The following is an 11,274-nucleotide window of genomic DNA, read 5'->3' on the forward strand; positions in this document are numbered from 1 at the left end:
GAACATCATTCCCTGAAATAACCCAGAATTATCTTAAAAGCAAGGAGCAATAACGATAATAATCTCACATTAATTGCATTTTGACCTCATAAAGATGTAGTTCAAATGCACACAAACACACACGCATGCAGTAATACAATAGTGGCCCCATGCCCATAAGTGAGTGAATGGGTTATACAGAGTTGCTGTGATGAAAACACTCCCAATGAGCAGAGACTCTTTATACACACACATAACACGTTTGTGAATCTAATCAATGTGCCACAGCAGGGGAAGTGAAAAGTAACAACACCCAAACCACTGATGGCATTGCACATATTTGAAGTTTGAAACTGTGCTGAGTGTTTACATGTTACTGAGCACACACACAATCACAAATACCACCCCGGCTAATGAAATACCTCCCGGTGGGTGCTCAACACGTGGGCATGCGCACGCAAATGCACACCCACACTCACACGGCGGGGATGAGAAACAGCTCGTAACTGTGGGGCACCGAGAGGGAAAGGTCATCTGACATCATTTGCATTACTTGTTAATGTTAAAGGATGTTTTCCATACAAGGAAGGTCAAGGTTTGCATGGAGATGCAATATAAACACAACTTCTGACAATGATGAATTACTGTAATGGAACAACTGTGGCTTGTTCAAGGTTGGTTGATGTGGGTTTTCCGCCCTGCTGTAATTTGACATATTAAAGGGAACGCACCAGCACACGGGCACACCTTAATCTACCTTTATTCGCCCACTCAACTCCGCTCACACACCCTCCCTGTCTTCTTCTGAAGCAAACGAGTGTTGTGGCAACTTTTGTCTCAGTGATCACACATGTTAAATTGGACTTAATTACACTGCGCCTGTCAAATAACATCATCTCAAGTCATCCAAGCAGTTTCGGTTTATGGGCAAACCATTAAGACAATGGTGATCAACGTTATTTATAGGTTACCCCACGGGTTTGCAAAATGTTTCATGTCAGAACTTCCCTGAGGATGTGCAATAAAACATCTGATTCGATTTATGTTTTTAGTAATGACTCAGCAGAGGTTTGCATGGCTGTCTCATTGTAGAGGAGAGAGTGGAACCACTGATTATTTTCTTTCTCACACTTTAGATCCATTCTCTTTAGCTGTCTGTGCTTCAAAACTATTAATTCTGAGTATGATAGGCCTATTTTGTGATCATCAGTTTTGTAGGATGTTATTCATTCATTTTATGTATTTACATTTGAAGAATTTTAATCCACTGTGTGTCTACATTCATATATAAATTGACAATTTAGCAATAAGTGTACCGGTAAGTGTTTTGTTAACCTTAACTATTCTTTTAATACTTAATCTAATTCTGTGTTAATTCTGTGTGAATGTAGAATGTGGTGCTGCTATCTTGGCCAGGACAGAAACTTTAAGCTAAAGTTAAGTGAGGACCAGGGGCAGGCTGGCCATCGGGGATACCGAGGGAACCCCCGGTAGGCCGACGGGGTTTGGGCCGGTCCAATACCGGACCACCTCCATCATCAACCGGCCCTCGCTCTGAGATCGCCGACCCCGACTGTATTCTATGCTTCACAGAACACGTTCAATTTGAAGGAGTATTTGTTGAAAATGTGAGCCATTCAGTCCCTGAACCCACGCAGTATCATCCGAGGGTTTTTATAGTCTTAATTGGGATGAGTGGACAAATAGTATTTCCCAAGCCCACAAACATAATTATTGAATCCGTATAATTACTTCAAAATATATAATAATGTACAATTTGTGGACTGTGAAATCTTGGTGTGGGTGCTGTTGAACACTTATAAAAGTATCTCTTACGTAAGAGAAAGCAAAAATACGAATACATTGGTGAATCCCAGAAATCAATGGGTACTAACAAAATAAGAACAAATCGTCGATACTAACAAAAATAAGGAAATTCGTTTTTTTGTATGGCATCCTGCATGAAGCCCAGTGACTGTGGACACAGAAAAAAAAGGTTCTTAAATGGTTCTTTAAAAGGCAGTGTGGTTCCACGAAGAACCATCCCCTACTAAAGAACCATTTTATCTGTTGGATGGTTCTACATGTTTTTCATGTGGTTCTTTGGGATATTAAATGGTTCTTTGGGATATTAAAGGGTTCTTAATTCATGTTTGAGTTGTTGAATCGTCGAAAGTCATGAATGACAACATAAACCACCAATCACGATCATGAGATATCTGTCCGTCCATCTGTCTGACTGACCACCAACGTCTTTTCAAACCAGTCGCCCGTAACTAACGTGGTCGTGTAAGGTAAGTTGAAGCTTGGTTATTACAGGCAAATTATTGCTCTTTTTTGTCATGTCACAGCCATCTGTTATCCGAGTGTCTGAATAAGCTAAGGTAATGTTAGACTTTTAGTTTCAACAATCCTTAGGTTGTTGAAACCGTTATGAGTTAATTTCGCATGTATTTCGTTTTGTAACGGTAACTTCACCCTTAGTTAATTGCCTTTGTTTGTCTGCTAGTTGGCTGAAGCTAACACTAGTTAGCTAAGGTTAATTCGTTAGCCTAGAAATAGGGTTTATTGTTAATTAATTAATCACAATGGCCAGAACTAACTGGCCTGTTAAGCATTCCAACTATTGTTCTTCGAATCTTTATTCAACTTCTTCTATTTCTTCCATCCCACCTCTTCTTCTCCTTCATTTTTTAAGCTACAGAAACCGTTCAACGATCAAAATGTTCAGCTCTTTAATGACATGTATTAATATAGTTATTATAGTATTATAGTATTATAGTATTTAATATAGTTTTGATTTCTAACGGTGGTGGACGAAGTCTAAAAAATACCTAAAAGTCTATAATTCAATATGTTTACGTATACTAAAGTTACATGTAGAATCACCTCGCTAACAATGTACTAACGTTAACAGTATCCAAAGTAAAAGTACTCACAATGCAGAATGTCTCCGTTCACAGTTCGTGTACATTATTATGATATAATATTAATATGTTTTCATATATGTAAGCATTTTAATGCTTGTCAACGTGGAACCAGTTTTAGAGACTTTGTATACATATTGGTCCTCATATTAAGTACCCAGTAAGTACTTTATTTATACCCCATATGTACAAAACTATTACACAGTACTATGTAGGTTTATATATATATATATACCTACATAGTACTGTGTAATAGTTTTGTACATATGGGCTTTATTTTCCTTTCCTGTTCGTTGTTTTTGCGGTGCTGCGGGCGTTCTTACGGTTTGGTGCGAAAGGCGTAGCAGGCTGAGCTATGGTGGCCGTGGGTATTTGTAGGGTGTGGCCGGGAGTGGCCCCGTGGAGGTGTGGCCCTGCTCCTGAAATTCAGCTAAGGTTTATCTCCAATTCACTAGCTTAGGGCCCCACCTCGGCGATTCGATCGGCAATTAAGATGTACTTTTGTTTTATTACATGTTCACGTAAAACATCTGTGTTTAGGAGACACAAGCGCTGCAGAGGAAACAGCAGTGGTACCAGGAGAATCAGCTAACCATCGTGCTGCAGGACAAGGACGAGTACCAGAACTACTGCTCTGAGAAAACACGACGAATAAGTGTCGCCAAGAAGCGCCTCAGCATGTACTTACACACACACACACACACGAACAGACAGCGTTTAAGCCCAACAGCTAACGGTGTGTGTGTTGATTACTAATGTGTTTGTTTCAGGCACATGGAAGCAGCTCCTCTGGAGTACCAGAATCTGGAATGGAGGCTGAAAAACAACCCTCGACTGGCTCCTCACCTGCTCAAATGAGCCACACACCTGCGTTCTTTTTAAAACTATATGGATTGTGTATGAATTCTATACATGTACACACTTTCCTAAAGAGCAGGATTTATAAATTCTTCTTAGCACATGAACATTTTGTTTTTCTGTTTCCCGTGTTGTGCATCTTTATTATACAGTCTGTGTGAGATGATTGTTGAAACAAAATCTCTGTGAAAACCATAACATTGTTGTTCTTAGTGTCACATTGAGAAGTCATCTTCTTCTTGAGTTCATCCAGTTTAACAGTTTATTTGAATGTGTGCTGTTGAAATGGCTCATTAAACACACAGTAACTCAGTTGACTCCATGCCAATTAAAGCTCATCTTTTTCTGCACACGTCTCCTTCTTCTTTGTCTTCTTCTCTTCCTTGTGGAAGACTTTTCCAGCCGACTGGTTATTCAAGCTCAGCTTGATGTCGTCATTCAGCCCCTGGTCCTTCAGCCTCTGTTTGAGCTGAGAACAAATACAAAAACATTTACTTCCTGAATGTCGCTGACCGAGAAGAAGTCTTCACTAAACGCCGTTGTTCATTTACATGCTGCATCCTTTCTCACACTGTCCTCATGTGGAAGCTCTGCTTTAGAAGAACTCTGGTTCCCACTAGAACAGCTTTGTTGTTTGCATGTTCTTTGGACACAAGTCTACCTTCAATAGTGACATATACAGGTGTGCACTGCACACAGCACATTTACATTGTTCTTAGTAGTCCACTCAATCACATGCATCACCTGGTTGTTCTGTTTTTAATGTTAGAAAGATGTACCTTCTTCAAGAGGTCCTCCATCACCACAGCGTCATTCAGATCCAGAGACGAGCTGTTTTTCTGCATGAAGTCAATGAGGCTTTCAGGTGAGGGGTCCCCTAGAGTAGAGCAACAAACAAGAATTCATTTTCAATAAAAGTCAACTTAAAATCATTTTGCACCAAACTTGAAAACTCTTCATATTAAGGAAGATCAAATTTAAGATGGCTAGCAAACAAGGCAAAGTGTTGTTCAGCAATACAGAGCAAACATCTCCAGATTGATTACATTCTATTCAATGCAGGTTTAAGTCTAAACAGAGAATAGTTTTTAATTGTGCAACAGAGCTCTACTTAATACAGAGACTTTCCCTCTGTTACTGAGAGACAAGAATCAGTTCACCACAGGAGATGGACGAGTTTATTAAATGGAACTCAGTCAAAGGACACAAAATACTTTTATTTTTGTATTCATTTTGTATTTGTTTGCATTGCTCTGTCATCTGTTTAGGCCCCTGAACCATATTCAAGTATGTTAATCAATTCCCTGCATTTCACTACTGCATTTTATTTCTTACACTGCTTTTTAGTGTTTTAATGAATGTTTGTAATGTTCCAATGAATGTTCTTAATTGTTTTTAAATCTCCTTTTATTTTGCCTTATGTTTTGATGCTTTTAATGGTTTTAAGTAAAGCGCTTTGAATTACCTTGTTGTTGAAATGTGCTGTACAAATAAACTTGCCTTGCACTATTAGAGGTCGTAGCAGCAGAAGTTGCATTAACAGCAGTATAATATTAATTATTTTTGCCTTAAAAGCATCTTAAAATGTAAATCCTTCTACATAGGTTTTTACTTATTCATATTTTATCTGTATTGATTCATGTGCTCATGTATTCTAGAATGTGTTATGTATTTAATATTAAACAGTGTGGGTCTCCATCGTTTGGGAATAAATGATGATTAAGCAGCTGAGGACCTTTCCCGCCTCATATTTCTGAGAGGTATACGTGTGAGTTTACAAAGAAGGACCATAGATGTTCAAATGCAGTCTGACATTCTCTGGTATTAGACTATTATCTGGTCAATGTCGCAGCAAACTGGTGTAACGACTGACCCAAACAGGATTGACCAGGTTTCAAGCCTCTGATTTGGTAAAACTCAACATCTGTTGAACTGCCAAAGCAGCAAAAGTAATATATAAACATTTAATTGTTGTTGTCTCAGACATTTGTAACCAAAATGCATTATTTATAATGATCCTACACGTGTATCCAATACATATTCATGTTAAAAATAATTATTTCAAATCACACTCTAAGGTTCTGCAGGCTATGCAGGCATGCATCAGTATTTGTTGAAAAAGGTGCAAAACTTCACGCAGTCCTTACAGCAGTGACTCAGTCTAAACAGCAGGCTTTTTGCCAGATGTTGCTTTCACCCTTTGTATTACAGTCCCACAGGAGAAGGCCATGGGATTTAGGGGAAGGTTGCAAAAGGAGACGCGCTGAGCGTGTTTGCTGCCAGCTGGAGGCGATGTCGCTCCTCCTCTCCTCTCTCTCCTCTCTCCTCTCTCCTCGCTCCTCTGCTCTGCTCGGCCACTGAGCTTTCAGTCTGCTGGGTGAGATCATTACCAGACACCAGGCTCCGGGACCTGACATTCACCGATCGGAAAAGCAAAGAGAGAGAGAGAGAGACAGAGAGACAGAGAGAGAGACAGCGCGACAGAGCGAGAACCCTGATCCGATGCAACCGGCGAGGTTGAAAGCGACCCAAACCACCGTCTCCTGCCTCGGCTCCTCAGTCTCCCGTACTGACGGATGATAGCGCGGTCTGGCTGCTGACATCTTCCCGCTGGATTTGGGCTTGTAGTCGGATGCGGGCTTGTTTTGACTGCAGTAATAGTCCGACTCCCCCCCCCCCACCCTACCAACCGAGTAGCGGATTTGCGAGGGATCTCAGCGCTGTGCAGCTCCCCGAGTGACCAGTGATCCTGCAAGGCACCGGGAGACGCTCTCTGCACCGCCGCGGCTCCCACCGCACGAGTCAATCCGCACGAGCCTCTAAAGATCTTATTTCTGTGAGGATTGGACATATGCGCCAAGTTTCCAATTGGATTCCCCCCCCCCGTGTGTCTACCTTGCTTCTGTCATCAGATCGGCTGCAAATCCTATTTTCGTTTTTTTTTTTCCATTCCTAAGCACCGTTGACGCCATTTTCCTCGGGGTTTTCTGTCACAAAATATATACCTACATATATTCTGGCACCGTTTGACAGCTCCCCGGGAGGCTGTCATCCCATCCGTCGCTTGTGTAAAATGTGTCTAAATGGATTGTAAATGATCTTGATGAAATATTTACACGTTAGAGCCGAGTGTGTGACAACATTAGACATGGGTAAGTAGTCCCGGTTGACTCGCCACATTCCACACCTGAATACACCTTTTCTACAAATGTGTTTCATGTTTTTATAAATGCTAATAACTCACGTGTCTGCTTTTCATGTTTGCTTTTTACATGCTACCTGCACCAAAGTAGTTTGTTTAATATATATTATGCTGTGTCTCTGCCGTTTTTATTGTGTCATTGACGTGAAATATGTGCAATTGCTTGTAGTTACATGGCAACAAATTCCGACTAAACATACGCACGCGTGCACATACTTAGAGCACCACGCGCACAGTCACGCACGTAGACACAGACCGCCCAAAACAATGCTGTACCACTCAGTCTCCATGCACACTGTGTAATACCTTGGTAATTAGATAGTACTAAGATAAACATCTAATTAGGTCAATGGGGTGAAGTGTCCACTACACGTTGTTCAAGGACCAGCTCAACCACGGCTGTTCACACTTAGTTCAAATGTTGTTCTACTGGATCCAGCACCTTCATAGTCCATCACATAGCATCACAGTCTGTGGCATGCATGCATGAGAGAGCCGATGGTTGGTCCTCCTTCAGTCTGTCAAGAGTTACGTCATATTTAACTGTATCCTGCAGCATATTTGAAATATTTCTGGTTTGGATGGATCTACTTGTTCTGGTCGAGTTGTGGAGGCTGGAGAGGGACAACTCAACTGGCACATGAATGATGTCAAGTGCTGTGGAAGTTGCTATTTGAAGCACACTCAGTATGCGAGGAGTGTGTTTCATTCCTCACTTTGCATTCAGTCGGTTTTGTTTTTGAAATGTAGCACAAAGTCCACGCACTGTAGCGTGAGTACAGAGATGCCAGCGTACATACAAATGACATGTAGTGGGCTCGGTGGAAGCCAGCGCTCCTCCGCTCTGGTTACGTTTAGCAATAGCTGATCACTTTCACGTGGGGGGTCAGACATTTTGGCCATGCTTTGGCTGTGTGGAGAAAGATGATGGGAGAAAGTGAGAAAGTGAATGACAGTATGCCAGTGTTATCAGCAGCCCCCCCCCCCCCCCCCCCCAAAAAAAACCTCAGCCACAACCACAGCACCATGAAGATAAATAGACAAGCCCAGCTGAGGGAAAGTGTGGAAAAATGTTCAGGGAATGACGGTGTGGAAATGAGCGCTGGATGAAGAAGAAGAACAAGGGCATGAGAGGAGGCAATTGTCAGAGACGTGCGTGACTAGATGTAAAGAAATGTGGTTGAGGGATTGATCGTAGAGGTGATTCAGACTCGGACAGAACCATTGATCTTGTCTTGTTGAAACTCCGGCAGCATTTTTGTGGTGTAAAAGTATGAAGTAGACTATTAAACCCCATATTAGGTAATGAGATTCCCATGCCACCTTTAAATGAAAGCATGAGAAACTGATTAGGTGTATCCCCTTCTGAGCTGGATACCTCGGGTCGAAGTAGGATCACAGAGAAGGGGAGGAGGGAATGTGAACGGGATCCAAGGACAAATCTAACTGTTGGCAGGCTCTCTTAGCAGAATATCAGCACTGGAGCACCTTTTGGCAGAGCACACAGAAAGAGGGAGGGAGGGAGGGAGAGGAGAGGTAGGAGGGTAAAGGAGAGAGGTAGCATGGAGAAGAGGGGAGAGAACAGAGGTTTGGGGAGGGGGTGAGGTGAGGGGAAGGAGGAAGACAGTTGGGGAGAAGGGGAGGTGTTTTTGCTGACAGCCATTTTGTGGCTTCTGCTGCAGTTAAAATGGTTTAACATTCATCTGCTTCTGCGGGGTCGTTAGGTGAGGATGGTTTTAGTGCTACCTGGCATATGGCTCATCCAGAGGAGCGTGTGCATGCGGGACTGCACAGAGCGCCTGCAAGGCCATAATTGTCGATTACGGCATGGTACTTTATGATTGTCCTTCTATTTGCCCTACAGCTGAACACATACGTGTGCCATCCTTCCTAAGCTGGGGAAGGGAAAGGGTTTCATTCTGTTTTTCAAATCCAAATAGAAGTTCTTATCGTGGTCACTTAAAAAACACACTACTCTGTGATGTGGACAGGGTAAAAAGATGGCTTCGTTCACCGTGCTGTGCTCTGAGGCAGAGGACGAATAGACTTCCAGTTTGAAAACTCGTGCCCACTGGATTTGGAAGTATTAGAAGGCCGGGGCCATTCCTTTTGATTTGTCTCCCACCAAAGATTGGATCCTTCGAGAAACATTGGTTTACGTGATTGCCCCTTCACTAGAGGGGCTGGAATAAAAGAGAAAAAGAGATAAATGAAAAATGAAAATGGCAGACAGACAATGTTCATCATCCCTCCGAGATACTCATCTACAGCCAGGGATGGCAGAGCCTCTACTACACTCTCACATCAAAGAAAAGGAGAAAAAGAGACTCTTCACCTTGTGCAATCACACGGGCGTTTGGTGTGCTGGTGGATGTGTAAATGTGTGTGCGCATCTGTCTGCTAGTGTGTATGGGCTATTTTTGAGTCCACCTCAGGCACTGGGCTGCTGGGTATGCAGCCTTAAAAGGTTGTGTTTCTGCTGCCATCTCTCTCTCCCTCTCACTCTGTTTCTCACTCACACTCGGTCATCCTCTGTTTTGTCTGTATCATTCGCCATCTCTGTTCTGTCCATCTGCATTCCATTGTCGATGCTTTATCATAATTGATTTCCAAAGGGCAAGGCAACATGCTGGAGGAGCGTCTCACTCGCAGCCTCTCACATCCAGCACAGCGGATGACCTTATGCTTTTTTTGAGAGGGAAGCTGGTTAACGCTCGTAGTTTTGAGAACATAATAAAGCTATTTATGCAGTGAGTCTGGCCTCTCACAATCACCCTGCTGTCTGAGGCTAGTCGAGGTGTGTATGTGTGTGTGTGTATCAGTGTGTTTGCGTGCAAGAGAGAGAGAGGAGACAGTGAGGCTCAGGCTAGGCGAGGGAGGCCCGAGGAGGGGTCAGACTTACATAAACTCTCAGCCTGTCTGCCGGTAACAGAGAACTAACACAGCTTTGGGCAGCAAGCAGCAGGGAAGGAGGAGGAATATGACCCAGCTAAGTGGTTTACACAGTAATGGCCCAGAATGAAGAATGTACTAATGCATGACACCATTTTGTTGTCATATTTGTGAGAGGAGTCTTAAAAGCGCCACCCAAAGTATAGCGGTTTCATTTGTGTGTGTGTGTGTGTGTGTGTGTGTGTATGTTGTAGTTGGCAGCTGTCTCTTTTTCCTGTCATTGTCCGAAGTCACATGACAGACAGGGTGGCTTTCACACATGCCATGAGAGCGAGTCACCAAGCTGACATTAGGGACTGGGAGGCTCCTGGAGGTCATGTGGGTGCTGCACGACCAAGTTGGGACTGAGCCTGGACTCTCTATCTGTTGGTTATCCCTGTAAAACTTTGAATACTAAAACGTTACCGAGGGACCTCAGTGGTGTTTTTTTTGCATGTTGCAGTCCATTGAATGCAAATTATCTACACTGTACATCACTTCTGACTTTTTCCCGAAGTGCACCATATGTTTTTGGACTGATTTCCAAACTTCCAGGCAGCCAGTGGTTTCTATTGGTCTTAATGGGGTATGAAAATCATCTGGTAATCCATCAAACGGAACGTTCAGCCTCATCTACGTGCGCGTCAGTGTTACTGATTGATGTAACCCTCGCCGTCCTGTTCATGCAGCAAGCAGGGGCTGTTTTATAACTTTTTAGTCAAAGAGTTTAATAAAGTATAGCTCTGACATCTGAGATTTTAGTTTCCAATATTTGTTGTCTTGACATCAAACTCAAAAGACAAACAATGACAGTGTAGAAATAAATGTATTACCATGTGAAAATAATACAAAATAAGGCAGACTTGAGACTCAAGTTCCTTTTCATACTGCACTTAATGAATGAAAATCAATGACTTCTAGGAAAGTTGGAAATCAATCTGAAAAAGTGTTTGCATGCTTTGGAAAATGACTGGCAGTGTAAAGCTGGTCGTGTGGTATAAGTGACTTGGCGTTCACAAGCTTAAACATGCAAAACCACTGTATGGTCCTTTAGGTCCTTTTCATTCTTAACCGCCATGGGGTTACCATGGCGGTACATCAATAACCCTTATGAGTCAGCTTTGAAACACTGTGGTTTCAGATTGGCAAACTTTACGGCGAAAGAGAGGGTTTAGTGGAAACAAACCTTTTCATTTTTATTTAATGTAGCATATGCAGAAGTTAAAATGACTGACCATTGACTTTGACCTCAGGGTTGGACGCTGTTTATGTGCAGTCTTCCACTTAAATACCGCTGTGGACTATGATTATTCCATCACACTGTAAGCACGGGGCAGCATGGTGGTACAGTATTTCGCGCTTTTGCCTCACAACGAG

General features: G+C 42.6%; 1 protein-coding gene across 1 annotated transcript; it reads right to left on the minus strand.

Annotated features, from left to right (window-relative positions):
• Nucleotides 1-4,092: 4,092 nt before the first annotated feature.
• Nucleotides 4,093-6,491, minus strand: LOC306779034 (uncharacterized protein; the record flags this gene model as incomplete). Its single annotated transcript, XM_079270772.1, has 3 exons — nt 5,962-6,491; nt 4,544-4,641; nt 4,093-4,233 (listed from the first exon to the last, which is right to left on the minus strand). The coding sequence occupies exons 1-3, from the start codon at nt 6,179-6,181 to the stop codon at nt 4,093-4,095; spliced, it is 459 nt and encodes a 152-aa protein (XP_079126898.1). The 5' UTR covers nt 6,182-6,491.
• Between the last annotated feature and the right edge of the window lie 4,783 nt (nt 6,492-11,274).

The sequence above is a fragment of the Melanostigma gelatinosum genome, assembly GCF_949748355.1.
Source record: "Melanostigma gelatinosum genome assembly, chromosome: 6".
Taxonomy (NCBI): Eukaryota; Metazoa; Chordata; class Actinopteri; order Perciformes; family Zoarcidae; genus Melanostigma; species Melanostigma gelatinosum.